This window comes from Topomyia yanbarensis, chromosome 2 (genome assembly GCF_030247195.1).
Source record: "Topomyia yanbarensis strain Yona2022 chromosome 2, ASM3024719v1, whole genome shotgun sequence".
NCBI classification, from domain to species: Eukaryota; Metazoa; Arthropoda; class Insecta; order Diptera; family Culicidae; genus Topomyia; species Topomyia yanbarensis.
The window spans coordinates 181,612,969-181,635,870 of NC_080671.1; the positions used below are offsets into that span (position 1 = coordinate 181,612,969).

Consider the following 22,902-nt stretch of genomic DNA (forward strand, 5'->3'; position numbering starts at 1 on the left):
TCATTGATTTGGCTGAGCGTGCGGTCAAGTATCGTGAACGATCTTCGATGACGACCAATATCAAAATGTTACCGAAATTAATATATAAACTGTTAAAATCCAGGACAACCACCCCACAAATAACTTGTGGTGCGAATACCCAACGCCTTGGGGTGGGACTTTCAGATCTACCATTCGTAGCACAAACTTGGCAAGACCTGATACTCTTTTCTACATCTGTCGCAATACCCGGCCATCACACTTGCTATCGTAGAATGCCCTTCAGCTGGGCGATCAATGGGTGGCCATCATGTGCCGGTCGAAGGTCTAAGTTTAGTTGGGATAACCGCGCATCCGGGTTAACCAGGATTCAGTCTCGAGTGTCAAGATTGTTTTCTACGGATTGAGGTCTTCTAAGTTCTTTCATCCATTCGCCCGTCTCCATTGCGTCGGTAGCCTTTTTGGAGTAGTTGTATCCTGTATTTCCTGCTTTTTTAGGATACCTACAGTGCTTGCTCCGAGGGTTGCTATTTCCCAAGGGCTTTGTTACTCATAAAATGGATCATCCTCTCCTATGTACAGACGGGATGCTAAGTCCGCAATAATATCGCGCCCGCACACGTACTCTGTGGCATAACTACAAGCGCTGAGCCTAAGAGCCCATCCGTCTACATTGGTCAATGCTCTCTTCGAACTCTCACGGCATCTATTCAGAATAAAATTCACGCCTTGTGCATTTGTCCGAAAAGATAAGTGTCCATCGAGCAAGAAGAAAAAATGTCCCACTGCCCAACTACTCCCAACGTTTCCCGGTGGTTTTGGACATACTTCTTTTCCGTAGCTGACATAGTCTTTGATGCGAAACAGATAATTCGGGACATAAGATCTTCCTACACGATGACTGCACTGCCCATGATCGCATATTTGTCCCGTTTTCTATGGGATTTTCTATCTTTATGGGACTGATATGCGATCATGGGCAGTGCGCCAAGTGCTTGCGGAGTGGTATCTGTATATAATATCGTTTTATCCCGGAGTGGTTGAACAATTCACGGTTCGTTGTTTCTCTTCTTCGAATGCCTTTACTTGATCAGCACCCCCACGTTCATGTGTTACTAGTCGCTACTGACCAAAGCGGGCTCGAGATATTCGCGTCATTTTCTATGTATGGACTGATGTAGAAAGCAAGATCAAGTAAGCTACCTAGCTCAGGAATAGTGGTTGGATGTCGGAATTTGCGGATGCCGTTTAGTTTGGCTTCATCCACGTGGAAGCTATTTTCGTCTAGTTTATGGTCAAGGAAATTTAGATGAGATCTATCTAGTTTACATTTGGCCATACTCGGTGTCAGGTTGTTTCTTCGAAGACCATGAAGAACCATGAAGCAGTAGTGGTTCGCACTGCCTCTAAGCTTTTCCCGAAAATGAGGATGTCAGCTATGTAGACAACCATATTCTCAATTTCTTCTAGAAGCTGATACATTTCTCGTTGGAAGATTTTAGGAGCACAATTTACACCGAAAATAAGCCTGGTCATTCTATACATACCGTTCTCTGTCATGAAGGTAATGAGATCCATTGATTATCTTCCGGCGAGATCGCTCTGCCTACTCGAGAGTGGGTGTAGAGGAGTCTGTTCACTGCGATCGATGGAACGAGGAGTGGTGTCGAGTATTCTCGTGTTATGACTTGCTGTGTGTCCGATAACCTTTAGTAAACACTTCCCCAAATGATATGTGAACATTGGCAGCTCGCATATATTTTCCTTTTTTGCTTGCAAAATCCTACCTATCTAATGCTTAACTTATAACTAACTTCAACAAACACATTCAAGTTTTGAATTATTGCTATCTCTGAGGTGAGGCATTTCTCTGAGGTGAGGCACCTCACTTGTTCTCGTCCAGGGGACAGATTTAGGATGATCTTTAAGATTTTATTTGGTGTGCTGTCTCAGTCTATGTGTTCGGACACATCCCCTCCATACGGGTACTGCATACTCGATTGCAGGGTTACCCAAGGGCATTAACCTTTTGGCGCTGGTGATAGTGACTGCAAGCGCGGTTCACCTCGAAAGCCAATGAGAAGCAACAGCAATCGATCAGGTCGAAGTACTTGGCGGTCGTAGAACCGCTCCAGTATGAGGAGCACCTAGAAGAAGACAATCTTGTAAAAGCTGGCGCAGCTAGACAGCTTTCGCGACAAGTGAGTGCGTTGACCAAGAATCACAACCTCGAGCCGGAACAGATGCCTGAGAAAATACAGCTGTCGAGTACTCTGGTCAAGTTGACGCTAATACTGGACGATGAAGGTGTGCTGCGACTGGGCGGAAGACTCGAAAAAGCGGACAACATCTCGTTCGACCTGAAGTTTCCTATCATTCATGTTCGACAAAAAACTAAAAAGTACTACCACGAAAGGTTCGGACATGCGAATCGAGAGATGGTTTCAACGAGTTGCACCAGAAGTTCTGGATTCCGTGCAGCAATCGTAGAAGCAATGCGAGAGTGCGTGTGGTGCAAGATCCATAAATATCGTCCACAATTATCAATGGAGGGACCACTCCTGACTCGAGGCATTAGAGTTGGACTTCGTCCTTTCAGTTCGGTTGGCGTGGACTATTTAGAACCAGTAGATGTATCGGTGGGAAGAAAAAAAGGGAAACGCGATGGATTTACGTGCCTCGCCGTCAGAGCGGTACATTTTAAGGTGGTGAATAGTCTGACAATACAATCGTGTTTGATGGCCATCCGCCGGTTTTCCAATTAGCGAAGTGTTCCTGATGTAATATTTTCAGACAACGCAACTTACTTCGAGGGTGCTAACAACGAGATGCTGAAAACGTTACATAGTGATTATGAGGTGGCAATTATAGCTGCAATAACGTCCTGTTGTTTCATTCCACCCGGTACTCCGCACGTGGGTGGTGCGTAGGAGCGGATGATCCGTTCCGTGAAGGAGGCAATGAAGGCATTTGACGATGGAAGAATCTGACAGACGAGATTCTGGTAACGACGCTGGCGGAATCAGAGGATATGATAAACACACGTACTTTCACGTCCGCCCAAAACAAAGCACCGAACACTTTTCTACGTGGAGTAGTAAAGGGCGCAGATCACCTGGTGGACAGCGGCGTGAATCTGTACAAGCGATCGCAGTACCTGACACTTGGCAGACCAGATGTGGGAGCGTTGGAGCAAGGAATATTCGCCAACGATAAACTGTCGCACAAACTGGCATGACGAACGACGACCACTAGAAGCAGGCGACCTTTTCTTTGTTGTGGATAGTAAGGACCAGAACAATTGGTCTAAAGGAGTAATCGAGGAAGCGACTCAAAGGTCCAATGGTCGGATACGAGATGCGAAAGTTACGACTGCTGCAGGGCTCCATAGACTGACCATTGTGAATCAGGCGGTGCTAGAAATCAATTATGATAAATCAGGAAGCTCGGAGGAAGCACCGAATGTTAAGGGCTGGGCTGTCAACACCACTGGGTACACTGGAGTTAATTCAATCCATTAATGTTCCGAATCGGCCGAACCCCCTCCAAATTGACAGAAGAGCAGTGATCGTAAACAAAATAGTTGAGGAATGAATAGTAGGAAGTCGTGGTAGATTTTGGCAAAATCTAGGGAGAATAATTTAGAATTTTTCAGCTAGTTTGAGCTTAGGTGCATTTTTCTAGGTGGGATCCTTTTACTCCATATATCTTAACCGAATATTGAGCATCTACCTAACATATGTCTCACCAAAATGTATTTTCTTTTCACAGATTCGTCATCCTATCACGACGTTAGCGGACTGCCCGATCCGTACCTGGAACATCACCAGCTTCATTCCCACCAGCACCAGGACCAGGAGGACAGTAAATCTCTACTCCAGCAACAGCAGCTTCAAGCGCAACAGCAGCAGCAGCAGCAAATGTCCCTGAACTATGACGAAAGTCTGGAGAGTGGCTACTCGACGCCCAACTCCCGGAATCGACGTGTGATACGAGAAATAATTGTCTGAGAGCAGCCTAGGGTACGTTTCGCCAACGGAACGTGCCTGTGAATCGACAAGTCCACCTATTCTTTCTAGAATGTCCCGAAAGCGGCTCTCTATTTGCAGTAGTGAAAACATACGAAAATCCCGTACTTAGGCAAAAGTATAAGAAAGCGTAAATCTTAGCAAAAATGTCCAAATTCTCAAATCAGTCGACGGCGCGTTTTGGTGCGTTTTGTCGGAAACGATGGGAGGCATCATAATCTAGAGGAGGACTGTTACCTATTAATCCGAACAGTTATTATTTATTGTTTTATAAGTAGTATGGTTCGTATAAATGTTCAAAGCAGGAAGCGACGAATTTCAGAAAAAAACTATGACACATTACTATACAGGGTGTTTGGTTCGTGATTAAGAATCTCTCGAGGGGTGATTTCCTGTCATATTTGGAGAAAAAATCGTTCTACACATACCATCAAATGCCAACCGTTACAGAGTTATTGAACTTTTTGTGTAAAAAACTTATTTATCTTAAAATACCTCTAACTCGAAAAGTATACTTCGTATTTTAAATCTTTTAGTTCCATTGAAAATGTGAGAAAATTTTCTATTGAATGGTGTTCTCATATGTTTCAGTTAATTATTTTAATAACCTTTTAGTTGTAAAGTAGTTCAAAGTTGATGTTTTTGATGAGGTTTTTGTTATTTTACTCAAAATAATGAATTATGATTATAGAAATATCTATTATCCAAAAGATGGGCTTGAGGACGATTATTAAGTTGTTCTTCAACATGATATTCCTATCTCTTCTCGTTTCCTTGTAATTTCACTTCTAAATTTTTCCTGTAATCGACCTGCAAGTGTTTAAAAGACTTTAATCTAAAAAATATGCTTTATATCGTTATTACCAGGGCTTCATTGGAAAGTTGAGAAAATTTCCTTTCGATGTATGTACAGATATCTTTTAGTTAAGTGTACTAAATGACTTTTTACTAGTAAAATAACTCAAAATTAGCGTTTTTTGGAGAGTTTTGTAATTATTCTAATTATTAATCATCTAAATTTATCATCACTATTCTTCATTTGGTGCCCCTTAATGTTCTCTACAACTTGTTATTTGACACTTTATCCCTATCGCTTTTTATTTTGCTGCAATTTAACTTGTTAACACAGCATGACTTCATCCCAAATGTAGTGAAATCGTTGTTTTTGCATATGAAACGAGGTGATAAAAATGATTTTGCTTCGAAACTAAAAGAGATAATTGAATGAAGCCAAAAAAAGAATTGTAGACCTTGTTGAGATGCATTAATTCCATGATAATAATGGTGCTGTTTCTTATTTGCCATTTTAAGAAAACATCGAAAATGCTAATAATAACACTAATTTTAATTTTTTTTTTTTTGAATTTTTAACTTCTAAAAGAATACTAAATTCACTTAACTGAAAGGTATTTATACCTTTTTCTATGCAAAATTTTCATGGCTTTCGAATAAAAATAAGAAAAGGTACAATAAGTGGCATACTTTTTCAATAAGAGCTAGTTTAAGTGAATATGAGATAAAAATATCCAAGTTCAATAACCCAAACACATGAAAACAAGAAAAGATAAGTGTATCATGTCAAGGAACCAATTATGCAACTCTTCAAGACTAAAAAAATGAATTATTTAAATGGTGATGTTAACTATTAAGATTTTCGCGAAATGAACGAAAAATCGATCAAAATTGTTAAATTTCAAATAAATTACTGTGAAAGGGTTACTTAACCTCATTAGCTGAAACATTTGAGGACATTTTCAATGAAAAATTTTCTCACCTATCCAATGGCTCCAAAAAATTTAAAATACAAAGTATATTTTTTGAGTTAGAGCTATTTTAAGACAACTAAATTTTTAACACAAAAAAATCAATAATTTAGTAACGGTTGAGATTTGAAGGTATGTGTAGAACGATTTTTTTCTCCAAATATGACATTCAATCATCCCTCGAGAGATTCTTAACCATGAATCAAACACCCTGTATAAGCTTGAAAAATTCGAAGGATATGCTTTTATTCGAATTGTTCCAATTTCCTTTTGTTTTTCCTTCAAACATCGTCCATTGATCAATAACACTGCCTAGTAATTGCGAAATTGTGAACATAAAACCAAACCAATTTCAGCATGGTGGCGAATAAAAATCAACATGGCTTGCACCGATGCAGACGCAGTATATTTTTTATTTTGTTTCACTGGCGGCATCCACAGTATGGTAGAAACCATTCATATAAACCAGCACCGATTGTATATGAAAATAATGATGGAAAACTCCCTCAATGATGCAGTCCATTGGCCACAAAACCTGCCAGGCCTGCGCCGGATATTGCGAGAATATGTAGTGTTTCATGCGTTTATAATTTAAATTACATTGTATTATTATACATAAAGATACGTGCCCTTAAACGGAATACATTTCGATTGTGTATTATGGGTGAAAGAGAAACAGTTTGTGGAGTGAATGGGATACAGATAATACGAAACGAAAATCAGCGTATTGCAGAAAAACGTGCATGTGTGCATGCGAGGAAGAAATATTTTATATTGTACAACCGATGTTATTAACATTTGCACAAACCATAAAAATCACAGTCACAGTAAATAAAAACAAACACGTAAATACCTATAGTTACATCAATTTTCGTGAGCTACGATTAACTTTATACACACCGATTAAGCAGAACATTATTTTTAAACTAAACAAGTGATTGTTTACTAAGCAGAGTAACTGTGTATCAAAATCGAATTTATCTAGAGTCAAGCGAGAGCAAATTTAGTGCAAGTGAAACTCGATGACTAAATGACATAGCCGTGTTTTATCTCGAGAAATTATTTTAAACCTGTTTATACCTAAGTATTACAAAAAAAACGCAAAACAAGAAGCATCTCTGTTTCTCTGTAAATGTAAATCGTCGTGTGTGTGATAAAACCAAAAAATAAACTTTGAAAAACTACTATGATAGGTTTGTGATTTGGCAGCACTGCCGTTAGAACAACCTCTCGGAAGCCGAATGATGTCAATAAGCTGCACCTTTCTGTTCGCCTACTGCAAATATTCATTTCTGTACAGTAGTTGTTGCATATAACAATTAAAATACTCACTTGTGTACAAATGGCTTACGTGCAAATACATTTAAACAGAAAACAAAATGCGGGCGAAGATTGTGTTTATTTAAGTACCGATCGATTACAGTTAAAAAATTCAATGTATATGTGTTTTAGTTTGTTATAAGTGTCAATTAGTTATTCTTTTATTTACAAAAAACACTCGCCATTCAAAGGTGACTTATGAAACCGAGTACAGCATTTTGGATCTACTCGGACTATTCAAACAAATCTACCCACAACTGTCATTATTGAAATTTGACCGCTGTAAGTGTAATTACCCTAGCTAGATCTTATCGGTTAGGCGCACATTCTCGCTTTCTCCTATTCGCTCTCCCACGGAAAGTGTTACTTTAATTGGAGCGTTACGAGACATGTGTCGTTATGCAAACATGGTTTGCGCACCGGGAAGGGATCCAACACTGTGGTAACCGTTTCACTGCCCTCTCTTGTAGAAATCGGTAACGTGGAACTATGGCAAGATTTTGTTTGGTAGCAGTGCGAACCGGGTTCCTTAGTATAATAGACAAAAATTCAACGAATGTGGAGCCCAATCGCTTCATAATCACTATTAAATAAGGTTGGCCTAGTTTAAACTAACTTTTTATGTTTCACTTTGTTATTAATGTATGATCTCGCACAAATCTTGTTTAGATCGCTTTTCCGTACTAGGAGACAGAGGAAGTTATTTTGAAAATCTTCCACTATTTTTAAAAAGTGAGCGCATTTAAAACTCAATTCCTTTGCAAAACTAAGCAGAACAAACTATTAATGTAGATGAGAAATCCCTGTTTTAGATAGATAGCCATCGTACTATTATTTGCGAAGCCTTATCAGAATGAAACAAAACAAAAAACGCAGGCTTTTAAAAACAAGAAACAGAAATCTGTGCAGTTAGATGATAAGCGTCACTTTATGTAAAAATAAGCAAGAAGCTACTCTGTAGCTTTAAGGATACTTTAATTCTAACTAAAGATTGAATCTTGAAGTTTAATTAAACCAAGAGAGAGAGACAAAGCATGTGTAAATATACAGTTTAAGTTTAGAGCATCCCAGCCTGACGATGCAGCATTACTAATTACAAAACAGTGAAGGTGCCGGCGTGAGAAAAATCGCATTTCTGCTTTTTATCCCAGGAGAGGAAAAAGCAGCCTTACCCAACGGCGGCGGCGAGCGGGTACATTATTTTCCATATGGCATTAAAAGAAGCTGTACTGGCGAGGAAAAGTTAATTAATACCGCCGGCGAAAGAAAAACTATCTCCTACCCGTCCCGCTTTCCCCAGTGGGTGGGTGGCTTTTTCTTCTCCGGATTGTAAACTGCGGAAAATCAAGTCGCAAGAAAAAAAAGTGAAGTCGTGTACACGATATGCAGAACTTTTAACTGATTAGGAAACATATGTACGCTATTATATGATGAACACACTGGAAGATGAAGAGAAACTATGAGAAATAAAATTTTTTTTAATGTAAATAATAAATAAAAAGTGTATATTATTTTTATCATATTTTCCTCAAAATGAACACAATTTTTCGAAGAAAACCAACATTCCGCTTATTATGTTGGAAAATATTAAGGGGATGTTGATCCTTCAGCTTCACCAGGACTGTTTTGATACCCTAATGAGATGTTTTACTTTTCTTCATGCAATCCAAATAAATACTTAAGATTAATTACAACGGTAACATTCTATTTTATTCTATTCTGACCCTTAAACAGCCAGTGCTGAAAAGCATGCTGGAAAAGGCTGCAGTTATTCTTTAGTGTTTTTCTTATCAACATTAATATTTGAAGCATATTATAATATGTCCCTAATATCAAAACGGCTAGGCCCACTCTGCAGAGTTGGGTTAAAAGATGTTTCAAAATTATATGGCAATTAATATATTCATTTAATGAACAATTTAACTAACGAATCGTTTTGAATCTAGAATATGGAAGAAACGAGGACAACCGTACCGGCGTTAGGCGTTCTTTGGGAGTGACTTAGCTAAGAAGGTTAATGTCGCTCCTGTCTTTTTTGGGGATGGGGCAGAAGTATTTACACCTTGCCCTGGTTAATGAGCATAGGTTAAAGCACCTTTACTCTTTCTGCCCGTCCATTTTGTTTCTTGCCAATCAAATACAAATATTGAGGTTACGGCGACTGCAAAATAGAATCATGCGATTTATTTCAAAATGTAACAGATACACTTCATACTTCCTTTAATTTCATGCTGGACGCATCCGGCACCACAATAGCTCTCTGTGAAGCAAAGAATCTACTACTTGACAATGGTGCTCATTTTTAAAATTATTGCCTTGGGTTAATGGTAGGCAACTTTCACTGAAAGCAACTCGACCGAACTCTGCACTGCCACTAGGCTTGTCACTCCTGACCCTAGCATGTGGTAGTACTGATTTTTCGGTCAGGCGGGAGGAATCCTTCAGAGTATTATCGGAAACGGAAGTCATTGGACTCAATTCCCGATTCTATCAACTATGCTCCCGGAACGGAAGCTTCCCTAGTAACAATTACGGTTTTATTGTGGTTTTATAACCACTCATATAACTTAGATTGTACTTGTAGCGTGCTATAAAACTTCAATTGTTACTTGGGGCTGGACCCTGGTTTTCGGCGGAATATTCGAAATGCAGCTGGTTACGTTCCTTTGAAGGATGCGCTATGTCTGCAAACAAAACTAGTACGTTTTTTGTAAACTGGTTTTGTCAAGAGTTAAAATATTAACTAGATAAATCGTTCAGCTCACACCTTGGTGAGGGTTTGAGGTGGGACCATCATCATCAATTTCTTACCTTGTGCCACCCTTCTCCATTGAGAACTCCTCCCACGTACACCGATTCACATTCAAGGAAGCACCAGCAAACCTCACTGCAGCATTGACCTGAAAAACCTCCGCCACTATCACTTGCAACCGTACCATCCCACAATCGTCTGAGCTCTCGATCGAAGCAGATCGTTTTCTTGTGCTGTGCATAGAGTAAATCAATATATATTCATTGTGAAGGTCAACCATTGTGAGGCTGGCTTTGTTCGCCGGTGCCTAGGTTGGTGAAGTGAATAGTGGAATAACCGGACAAGCCGCTAAATAAGCTAAGTATCTTTTTTTTTCATTTCCCTTTCCCCCGATCGGTCGCTACTTCTTAGATCCCTTTCCCCTGAATATAAGTTTCATCTCTCGTTTACACCACGTGCTATCCTCGTGCCTAAATGGCCGAGGGCGAAGTAACATTGGATGGGAATGATGTTCCCATGGATTTACCGGATAAACCCGAAATCACTCCCTCCTCTGATTCCCCCAGTCCTCCTCGTATTAAAACACACCCACCCAGTTCAATTGGGCCCTGGGTGGTCTATTTCCGGCCCATCACGAAATCGCTTAATATTTTAGAAATCTCACGCTGACTGCTAACTACCCGGCCGTAGCTCAGATAACACGTGTTAGAGCTAATAAGATACGCATATTAGTGAATGACCTCGACCAGGCAAACCAGATTGCACGCAGCGAGCGTTTTACAAAGCAATTTAAAGCGTATATACCTTGTTTAGCAGTGGAGATCGACGGGGCCGTCGCCGAGCCGGGTTTGACGTGCGAAGACGTGTTGAAGTACGGAGTTGGTTGCTTTAAGGACCCCTCACTTGAACATGTGAAGATTCTGGAATGCAAGCAATTGTATTCCGCAAAAACTGAGAATAATAAGACAATTTATTCATTGTCAGACTCGCTTCGGGTGACTTTCTCCGAGTCTTCCCTCCCCAACTATCTCCTCCTGGATAAGGTTCGTCTACCTGTTCGCCTGTTTGTACCGCGGGTAATGAACTGCAGCAATCGCAAGCAGCTGGGTCACACAGCCACCTATTGTGGCAATAAGAAAAGGTGCGGCAAATGCGAGGGAGAACATGAGGATGACTCTTGCGGTGGAGAAACTGAAAAGTGTATTTACTGCGGGGGCCTTCCGCATGATCTTAAATCATGCCCCGCGTACAAACAGCGCGGGGATAAAATTAAGCGCTCCCTTAAGGAACGCTCGAAGCGCTCTTATGCAGAAATTCTTAAGAATGCTTCGCCATCTGTCCCTTCCGAAAATTCCTTTGCTCTTTTGGCTGGCGTTGAGCAAGAATCTGACGACCCACAAGAGGGAACATCTTTGGTTAACTCAGGGGAGTCCAGGAAGAGGAAAAATCTAGCCTCCCCTAGATTGCCTCGTAAGGGTACCAAGGTGTCGTCCACTCAGAGTGCGCCAACTACAATCAATAAATCCAATGGAAGTGATGCACTAAAGCCGAAGCAAGTTGCTCCAGGAGTTGGAAATTTTAATTCTAACAAGGAGTATCCACCACTTCCAGGGACATCAAAAACCCCAAGTGTTCCCCATTTTTCAAACAGATACTCAGTCCAGTAGCGGACTAATGAAATTTTCTGACATAGTGGACTTAATTTTCACAACTTTCAATGTTACTGATCCTCTTAAAAGCATTCTGATACATTTTCTCCCTATAGTGCAAACATTTTTGAAGCAGTTGACTGCTAAATGGCCCCTCCTTACAGCGATCGTATCCTTCGATGGCTAAGTCATCAAACGAGGTCACTGATTCGATCACTGTCTTACAGTGGAATTGCAGAAGTATCCTCCCGAAAATTGATTCCTTCAAATTTTTACTAAACAGTTTAAAATGTGATGTTTTCGCATTATGTGAAACTTGGTTAACTTTCGATATAAATATCAACTTCCACGACTTTAATATAATTCGTCTGGATCGAGAAAACCCTTACGGAGGAGTACTTTTGGGGATTAAAAAGTGCTATTCTTTCAACCGAATTAACCTCCCTCCGACACCAGGCATTGAAATTGTCGTTTGTCAAGTTCTAATCAAAGGCAAAGACCTTTGCATTGCTTCCATCTACATTCCTCCCAGAGTTTCGGTAGGGCACCGAACGGAATCACGGAATCCTTACCGGCATTGCGGCTAATTCTAGGAGACTTTAACTCGCACGGTACGGTATGGGGTTGTCTTCACGATGATAATAGATCAACATTAATCCAAGATCTTTGCGACAATTTCAACATGACCATCTTAAACACGGGAGAAATGACGCGGATTCCTACACCACCTGCACGCGCGAGTGCGTTGGATTTATCACTATGCTCGACATCGCTACAGTTAGATTGCATGTGGAAGGTGATCCCTGATCCCCACGGTAGCGATCATTTGCCTAGCGTAATTTCAATTGCTAACGGTTCAAGACCATCGGAAACAATCAATGTATCGTATGACCTCACACGGAACATTGATTGGAAGAGTTACGCGACCGCGATATCCGTTAAAATCGAATCCACCCAAGAGCTTTCTCCGGAGGAAGAGTACAGGTTTTTGGCTGGCTTGATTCTCGACAGTGCGAATCAAGCTCAGACTAAACCAGTACCCAGCGCGAATACCCATGGACGGTCTTCCACCCTGTGGTGGGATAAAGAGTGCTCAGAGCTGTACGCGGAATAGTCCACGGCATATAAAGCCTTCCGGGAAGACGGGTTACCCGCTAGCTGTCAGCAGTACGTGTCGCTAGAAAGGCGAATGAAGAGTTTAATGAAAGCCAAAAAAGGCAGTTATTGGCGCCGGTTCGTCGACGGGTTAACGAGAGAAATAGCGATGAGCACTCTTTGGGGTACGGCTCAACGTATGCGTAACCGAAACAGTACCAACGAGAACGTGGAATATTCAAACCGTTGGATATTCGCTTTCGCCAAGAAGATCTGTCCGGACTCTGTCCCGGTACAGAAAACGTACCGCGCCGCGTCTTCTCACGATACCGCGATCGAAACACCGTTTTCGATGGTGGAGTTCTCACTTGCTCTCTTATCATGCAACAATAACGCCCCAGGGTTAGACAGAATCAAATTCAACTTGCTGAAGAATCTGCCTGACACTGCAAAAAGGCGCTTGCTGAACTTATTTAACAAGTTTCTTGAGGGTAACATTGTCCCTCATGACTGGAGGCAAGTGAAGGTCATCACCATTCAAAAACCAGGAAAACCAGCCTCCGACCACAACTCGTATCGACCGATTGCAATGCTGGTCTGTATTAGGAAGTTGTTCGAGAAAATGATCTTGTTTCACCTCGACAATTGGGTTGAAGCAATTGGCTTACTGTCAGATACACAATTTGGCTTTCGCAAAGGCAAAGGGTCGAACGATTGCCTTGCGTTGCTTTCTACAGAAATCCAAATGGCCTATGCTAACAAAGAGCAGACGGCATCAGTCTTCTTGGATATTAAGGGGGCTTTTGATTCAGTTTCTATCAATATTCTGTCAGGGAAGCTGCACCAGCATGGTCTTTCACCAATTTTAAATAACTTTTTGCTAAACCTGTTGTCTGAAAAGCACATGCACTTTTCGCATGGCGATTTAACAACATTGCGATTTAGCTACATGGGTCTTCCCCAGAGCCCTGGGGCTCTTGTCTAAGTCCCCTACTCTACAATTTTTACGTGAATGACATTGACGATTGTCTTGCCAATTCATGCACGCTAAGGCAACTTGCAGACGACGGGGTGGTCTCTGTTACAGGGCCCAAAGCTGCCGACTTGCAAAGACCATTACAAGATACCTTGGACAATTTGTCTGCTTGGGCTCTTCAACTGGGTATCGAGTTCTCCACGGAGAAAACTGAGTTGGTTGTTTTTTCTAGGAAGCGCGAGCCGGCGCAACTCCAGCTTCTATTAATGGGTGAAACGATCAATCGGGTCTTCACATTTAAATATCTCGGGGTCTGGTTCGACTCTAAAGGTACCTGGGGATGTCACATTAGGTATCTGAAACAGAAATGCTAACAAACGATCAATTTTCTCCGGACAATAACTGGAACATGGTGGGGTGCCCACCCAGGAGACCTAATCAGGCTGTACCAAACAACGATATTGTCGGTGATGGAGTACGGGTGTTTCTGTTTCCGCTCCGCTGCGAACATACACTTCATCAAACTGGAGAGAATCCAGTATCGTTGCTTGCGCATTGCCTTGGGTTGCATTCACTCGACCCATACGATGAGTCTCGAAGTGCTGGCGGGCGTTCTTCCGCTAAAAATCGATTTGGGGAACTCTCATATCGATTGCTCATCCGATGCGACATTCTGAACCCGTTGGTGATTCAAAATTTCGAGAGGCTCGTCGAGCTTAATTCTCAAACCCGTTTTATGTCCTTGTACTTCGACTACATGGCACAGAGCATCAATCCTTCTTCGTACAATCCCAACCGTGTCCGTTTCCTAGATACTTCTGATTCTACTGTATTCTTCGACACATCCATGAAGGAAGAGATTCGTGGAATCCCGGACCATATACGCCCGCAGGTGATCCCCAATATATTTTATAATAAATTTCGAGAAGTCGACTGCGACAAAATGTTTTACACTGACGGATCAAATCTCTATGGGTCCACTGGCTTCGGTATCTTCAGTAATACTATCACCGCTTCATTCAAGCTCAATGATCCTGCTTCAGTTTACGTCGCAGAGTTAGCTGCAATTCAGTACACCCTTGGGATCATCGACACTCTGCCCACAGATTACTACTTCATCGTTTCGGACAGCCTCAGCTCTATCGAGGCTCTTCGTGCGGTGAAGCCTACACCCAAAACGCGAACCGCATGAATTACATGCGAATAAGCATGATTCTAATGAGAATTTTGCATTATAACTGGTATAATGCATATAAAGCGATATTGGTCCGGGACAAAAATGCATTAAGGCGATTACACCACAGAAACTTACACAAACCCACAGTTGGGAATGTATTAGTGAATTTAACGATATCGGAGTATGAGTATTAAAATGACTCCGCACTAATACACATGTAAAGGACATCTTCACTCGGATACATGTGCGCTCTGAAAATACTAATGCACGCTCAAGGACCAGTTTCCATTTCGTCTTTCTACTGATCACATGCTGCATATTGGAGAGAATAGTTTATAGCATCATCAAATTGGTGGGGTGTGGGTGATGATTTTGTTTTGATAATATGTTGAGCTTTCGGCATTCTCTAAACCCTGAATTTACCAGCGATATGCGAGTTCTAGCCACTAGATAGGTTCATAAATACTGATTAATGATTATTTAAGCGCACTATACGCAGGAGAAAGTTACCTAAATGGGAACATTGGGTTAACAAGTTAATGCAACATTTGTCGGATAGAAGCCATCCGCCAATAATTTCTGGCATTCCTCATATCAACAGTACTTTCAGGTGATATCATATCAGTATTTCGAAGTAAAAGTATCTAAATTTAAAGTATCATAAACTATAAGGGCAGTGATGACATGGTTTTGCACTTTTGAGCAGCAGTAGTAGTTACTCATTTCAGTTTGTATTATTTCCCTAACATGCGAATCCAGCGCACATCATCGCCCTGGGCAACGATCATCGCGAATCAATCTGAGTACAAATCATTTTCTTCCACTCTTCTCTGAAGCACGGAATGAGAGAGCGATGATTTTACTGCAAAAACCATTCGCTATGGGAAAATAACAACGCGTATATCACACTCTCGTGAACGTAAACTGTTGACGCGTTTAGTGTGGTTGGAATTGAGCTGTTCTGTGTAACTGTGTATGAAGACAGAGGTTCTTGGTGTGGTGTATTCATGTATAGAATACACCACCTTTTTGGCAGACTCAGCAATCAAAACCAACTAATACTTTTACATGAGGGCAGATAATATGGTAGCGTGTATTCTCAATCAATTTATTTCATCATGAATCAAGCGGTGTTGGTATAATGCCGTAGCTATGCTTGGTCTACAATGCGAAGAAAGCATGATTCTAATTCGGAATATGCACGAAAGGATGTAATGCCTTTTTTGCATTGGGAAATTGTTTTGGGTGTAAAAAGCAATTCTCGTATTTTCTGGGGAAGATACAGGAGTCCTTGTGTACGTTATCTTGAAAATCTTATCAGATTACTTTTGTTTGGGTCCCCTCTCATTGTTCTATCCCGGGCAATGAAAAGGCCGACTCATTAGCAAAGGGTGGCGCATTAAATGGTGACATATACGAAAGACCAATCTGCTTCAACGAATTTTTTAGTATTTGTCGTCAGAGGACGCTCAACAGTTGGCAAACCTCGTGGAGCAATGGGGAACTTGGACGATGGCTACATTCGATTATCCCAAAGGTATCAACGAAGCCTTGGTTCAGGGGGATGGATGTGGTTCGGGATTTCATTCGTGTAATATCCCGACTTATGTCCAATCACTACACCATGGATGCGCATTTGCGGCGTATTGGGCTTGCGGAGAGTAGTCTGTGCGCTTGTGACGAGGGCTATCACGACATCGAGCACGTTGTCTGGGTATGAGCCGGGTATTGTGACGCCAGGTCTCAGTTAAAGGAATCCCTTCGGGCCCGAGGTAGACCACCCAATGTACCAGTCCGAGATATGCTGGCAACTCGTGATTTCCCCTATATGTCCCTTATTTATACTTTCATAAAAACGATAAATATCCCAATTTAGCCCCTCTCTTTTATTTCTCGTTTTTAGAGTTTCCTAATGCCTTGTGGAACCGATCAGCTCCAGAGTGCCACTATGTATCCGCCGTCGCCCTTACCACTACGCCTGCATAGAAGAAAACTGAAGCGAGAGCGACTCGAGGTCCGATGACTTTTGAAGGATTCCCCGCGGGTCCGAAGAATACCATCCGCCAATCCGGTACTCGACGACTTACCAGACTGAGGCGCACCCCCCACCCCCCCTTTGAGCGAAAGTTGCAAGTTTTGCTCTTCTTTCCCTGTCACCAAACGCCTTCGCTCCCTGTCCTTGATACAACTGCTGCTACACTGATGTGGAAATAAGCCACCCTCTGAATATCTTGACCAAGCATAAGTTTTCGTTAAAAAAATCAAATTAGTATTCTGTATTCCTAGTTTTAAGATAGCTATAATTTTTACTCTTTATTGAAACTCTTGTCCTCCATCTTGTAAATAGAATTGAATCCCTAGTTTTAAGATATCTGTGAAATTTCTCATAAATATATGTTCCCCCTTTTGTGTACTAAACTATATTGTTAGTTTTAAGATAACCGTAAAATATTTCGTAAAATACTATTACTCCCGCCATTGTATATCAAACTGAATCCCTTGTTTTAAAATTTTCCATAAAAAAATCTTTTGGCCCTCTCTTGTATATTGAATCTTATTTCTAGTCTTAAGATAGCTGTAAACTTTCTTTTCCTTTTTGTAACCTCCTAGTTTTAAGATATCCAAAATGTAAAAACAAAAGAATTTGGCACCGCCAAACTAATGCATTTGTGCCTATCAAATAAACGAAATGAATAAAAAAAATATATTTTTTAAATGAATATTTCCCTTGTTTATTTTTCTGTTAGTCTGAAACTGAGTCAGCTCCTATCCCTTTATTTGAAAACGATTCAGTTCAACAAAAATCACAAAAAATATAACAAAACGATCTACCAGGATATTAAATAAATAACTGCAAGCTATTGCCTCGGAAATTTGCCTGAAATATCATCCAGTTTCCCAAGCAAAACCCAACCCAACAAACAATTTAGCTGCATAATGGTTTGAACAATTATTCTTCAGCTTATTCCCTCGCAATAATGGCTTGTTCAGCTTTCGTTGTTTGTAAGGCATACTTCTAAGTAGTATGGGAGAAAGTAATGCTGATGAACGGCTGGGAAAAAGAAGGATAACTTTAGAAAAACGAGATAAGAGCAAATAAACATCGCAAGTACCATGTAGATATGTGGTGCTATAATTAGCAATTAGGAGAACAACTATACTCTGGGGATGATTCGGATGAGTTCATGTATATTTCGTGAACTAAGGACGGTACATTATTTATATTGTCCACCACTCATTGATGCTTCGATTATCTCATATATGTCACCAAAAGTCTTGTGCACTTTGTTTTATGGAGCCGAATCGCCGACGCTGTAACGAATTTAAAATAGTCACCAAGCTATTTAAAACATACCAGTTACTATAATCAGGAAGTAAATCAGTCATATGCGTATTAGTGAACTCTGAAATAGAATCTGTACCGAATTTAGGACCCCTTGTGTCTGAATAATGTTTCGCCTTTCCTGAGATTTCATTGGAAAAGGTATAAATCAGGTAGAGATTAAAAAGATAATAATTAGAACAGTGAAACTTTCGTATTTAAATTATTCGTAAACTTACGTTTGACTTTAGAAAAGAGAATAATCTTAACTTTCCAGAGGCTCTGTTCTCACAGTCCTATCATTGATAACTAAATATATTTAGTCATTTGATTTGATTTCGATCGAGAATCCTGATTGACAGTTAAATGAAAGATAGAAAAATGATTGATTGAGATTTATGTTCAAGTTTGTTAACTTTTGGGATAAATTCGAGGACTTCTGTGCATCGGACGATACAGGTGCAAGGCGTTTCTTGTACTCAAATCACATGTTGTTTCAAAACGAACTAATTACATATAACTTAGGGAAAAGGTGTCAAAGGCTGCTGTCATCATTTTTAAGAAGAAATTCAGGAATCGCTATACACTTAACAGAAATCGCAATAGTAAATGAGACACAAAGGTTTTGTCTATTGTACGAAGATAGCGATCTCAATATAAAAGTAGATATATAAAGTATCATCTTTACCCGAAAGACGTGTTGAAATTACTGTCTCCAGATTCTGAACTGAACTGGCAACTCTGTCTTCCTGATATGTGATATTACTTACATTACTTTGAGAACTTAATGAATGTGTGGTCCAGCCTGATATTATCTTGTTCGTTTTCTGTTGTGATCCGTGTTCAGCGAGTAACATTTCCGGAATTTCTTCTGAAAGGAAATTATGAAACTTGGTTTTGTTCCTTTTTCCTAAGATTATGTGAAATGTGTTCGATTTGGAAATAAAACGAAATTTGAGCGCAAACAAAACTCTGCATCTATAAATCCTGGTGAAGTGAATCTACCCCAAAAGATAACAAACATGGATCCAAAACTCAAAGAGCTTTTTTTCTTTCAATCGTCTTTCTTTTAATGTTGATAAGGAAAAACACGTTTCTCAATCCAAACCTGCAATGAAATCCGTCGTTTATTACAATGACTCGAACTGTCTACTTTAATTCATTCAAATATATAGTTTTGAATTTAGGCCAATTGTATTTTACCAGGCAGGATAGGATCAGGACGAAAGGTCATTCTAGTTTACATTAGCTATCTTCTAGAGCGAGAAAAGAAATAAAAAAGGCACGAATACACGATAAAATCCATTACTACATTAATCAACATCTTAAAGAGGTAAGAATATCGAATAAATTTGGTCAACACCTTTCCACACCCCCTTGTTCATAAAATAATTGACGCCCGGATGAATCTGAAAATATATTTTTTCTGCTGAGAATGGGACTTTGTAAACATCGAAATTTATCTGAATATAGGTACTGTTCATCTAAACTCAACAATTTTTCGTTAGTCCTTGTTAATCAACTTATTAGTCAATAGACCGCACATCTAAAAATTGATAAAATTTTAATAACTTTCTCGGGAGATTTTACATCGATTTATAGCTTTCTACGAAGTTTTAGACAATAAAATTATTGATCAAATTATTACTTTTAGTATTTTTTGAATGTCTACAGTACCAATTAGTGGCATAAATGCGAATTAGTTTCATTAAAAAGCTTAAACAAAACACTTTAAAATAAAAAGTTTTTCTTGACCCCCCGACCGATTATTTTGCCATTGATTTGCGAAGAAATGGAAAAGTTCATTCTTTCATACCTTCAAGTTTTGCAGATGCCGAATTTTTTGAATAAAGTTGTTTCACAAAGACACCGTGTTCTGATCATGAGCACGGTCATCCATAATTTCAGAGGAAAAAGTTGCCATGCGGCATCTCTCCCATATAATTGGGAGAGATGCCGCATCAAAATTGCGGGTGAGATGCCACACTCGATGGCGGAGGATCCATAGCTAAATAGTATTTTTTTTTCACTTTTCACACGGAATGTCATTAAATGAACATTTGCGTTAGGTGTAGGTTCTTAATAAGGTATATCCACAAACTAACGGACCTAACACAGTAACATATATGATTATGAGTCTATTTATCTAGATATTTAAACGGGCGATATGTATCTAAGTATTAGTTACTTCGGTTTATTCTTTAAAGTTTCAGGCACTAATTTTCGTGAACGAATTGATTCGTAGTGATGCCAATATTGGGATAGAAACGGAAATTACAAGGATTAATTCTTTTTTTTTTCAAAATAAATCTTTCAAAAACAAACCTAAGTTATACAAATTCATTGTTGGGAGAACTAACCAAAAACTGCTTTTAAGGAACCCCTACCAACACATAAATATATATCACTCGTATAAATATATAAATAAATAGTTATCTTAATTAAGTTACTCCAACTTAACCGTTAGACAAAGTTACAAAAGAAAAATATTTTTTAAATGTTCAATTAAAAATGTTTCTAGAAATAGTATTACCCCCATAAGAAAAATGAAGGTGCTGGCTGATTTATAGGTGTAATCAAACTTCATCAAGTAGATGGGGGGTGTAACTCCTCTCCTTAAAATAAATTTGGCCCTCCGGCCGGGATTAGGTTGAAGTTTTTCAGAGTGATTGCATAACCTTTCTATATGAGAAAGGCAAAAATGTGCCAACATCCAAAAAAGTGAATCGTCGTCAAATGTTTTTTACGAGTTTGCATCAAATCTCGACGTTTCATGCACCTTGAACACATTTAACATCAAAAATAAAAATTCTATTTTTATATTTTTCTGTAGTTTATATGAGAAATTTTTGTGTGGCCGCACTCTTAAACCCGTAATTCCGGAACCAGAATTCCGATCGATCCAAAATTCAATAGCAGCCGATGGAAAGGTTGCACCTTTCATTTGAGACTAAGTTTGGGCAAATCGGTCCAGTCATCTCTGAGAAAAATGAGTGACATTATTTGACACATACGCACATACTAGACCTCTCCACATTTTGAAAAAGTTTGGAAATATGCATGGGTCAGCTCGTATTTGTGTTCTACGCGTGAATTTAAGAAGTTGCGCCAAAAATGACCTAATTTGGACATGATTTAGAGGTGTCTCCAATCAAAAATCGTGTTTTGGCTATATTTCCATAGTAAGATCACTTACACTCTGATTTAATAGCCCCTACATGCCCACATATCACCAAATGTTGTTCCTTAGATATATCTTAACATGTTTTATCAGGTGAAGAAAGCTCTAATCGAAATAGAAAATTTGTTAACTGAATTTTTATATAGAAAAGAATTTCAAAACCAAGATAAAATACTACTAATTTTTCTTGTTTTTGATATACTTTTCCATATAAAAATCCAGTTAACAAATTTTCTATTGCGATTAAAGCTATGTTCACCTGTTAAAACATGTTAAGATATGTCTAAGGAACAACATTTGGTGATATGTGGGCATGTAGGGGCTATTAAATCAGAGTGTAAGTGATCTTACTATGGAAACATAGCCAAAACACGATTTTTGATTGGAGACACCTCTAAATCATGTCCAAATTAGGTCATTTTTGGCGAAACTTCTTAAATTCACGCGTAGAACACAAATACGAGCTGACCCATGCATATTTCCAAACTTTTTCAAAATGTGGAGAGGTCTAATACATACACACACATACACACACGCACACATACACACACACACACACACACACAGACTTTTTCCGATCTCGACGAACTGAGTCGAATGGGATATGACACTCGGCCCTCCGGGCCGGTATTAGGTTGACGCTTTTCAGAGTGATTGCATAACCTTTCTATATGAGTAAGGCAAAAATGATTTCATCAAATATTAAATGGTTTACTTTGATGCAGGATCGATTTTAAGAAATGTGCGACATCTCTCCCCAAATTACCCCAAATATTTTTTTTTAAACTCTTGGGCCCCTTCCGAAACTTTTTTCTGGCTAAATGCTAGCTAATATACATTCCGTTAAACTGACGTACAACAAGGGTCAAGCGATCAAAATTGGAATATTTCTCCAAATAATACGAAAAATATTCAATTAATGTTTTTCCTCATAATCCAATATCATTATAAATTATACCGAATAGTATTGAGCACGAATATATGCAACCACCAAATGCTGCGATATCTTTGGAGTTAGTTTTAAGTTTGTTTTATTTCTCTTTTTCAACTATTCTTGTGGTTCCGCTTAAAGATCGCCCAATATTTTTCCACTAGGCGCAACTCTAGGAAATTCGGAGGGTTACAAAGCGATTAGCAAAAACGCCTACTGCAAATATCACTGGGATTTGGAAACAAATTATATCTTAAAATGAAAATTCGGCACTTGTGACTGAATATCCAATGTACAGAAAAAAAACAAATTTATTGTAAATAAAAGGCATTTCTAACTATTTAAAAAATAATCTCCGTTATACGTTATTATTTTGTTAGACCGTTCCTATCGGGTACATTACAATTTCGTCATGATTGGTACGCCCAAACCACGGCGAGCATTTGGAAAATCAATCTCACACCAATGGAAATATGCACAGGGGAAACCTCTGCTCGTACTCTCACATCACGTTTGAAGGGGGAGAAAATATTAACGGAAACCTCGCCTCGCCGGTAAGTTCAGATGCGGCGGCTTTAGTTGTTTAAAAATAAAGCTACTGCCGCCGTGGACGGAAGCATGTGTGCAATCGGGCCCCAAGCAACGACGGGCAACGCTGGAAAATTGCGCGCTTCAAATTCCATCGAATCGACAGTACAGTGAAATAGAAAATGCGCAAGCGTCGGTTTA

General features: G+C 39.6%; 1 protein-coding gene across 1 annotated transcript in view; it reads left to right on the forward strand.

The window, feature by feature from the left end:
- LOC131682297 (hemicentin-1-like) overlaps positions 1 to 8,552 on the forward strand; it is a 1,033,786-nt gene extending 1,025,234 nt beyond the window's left edge. The window contains exon 8 of the mRNA XM_058963678.1: positions 3,751 to 8,552. Within this exon, the coding sequence (XP_058819661.1) occupies positions 3,751 to 3,989 (239 nt within the window). The 3' untranslated portion in view covers positions 3,990 to 8,552. The remainder of the gene's footprint in view (positions 1 to 3,750) is intronic.
- Positions 8,553 to 22,902: the final 14,350 nt, after the last annotated feature.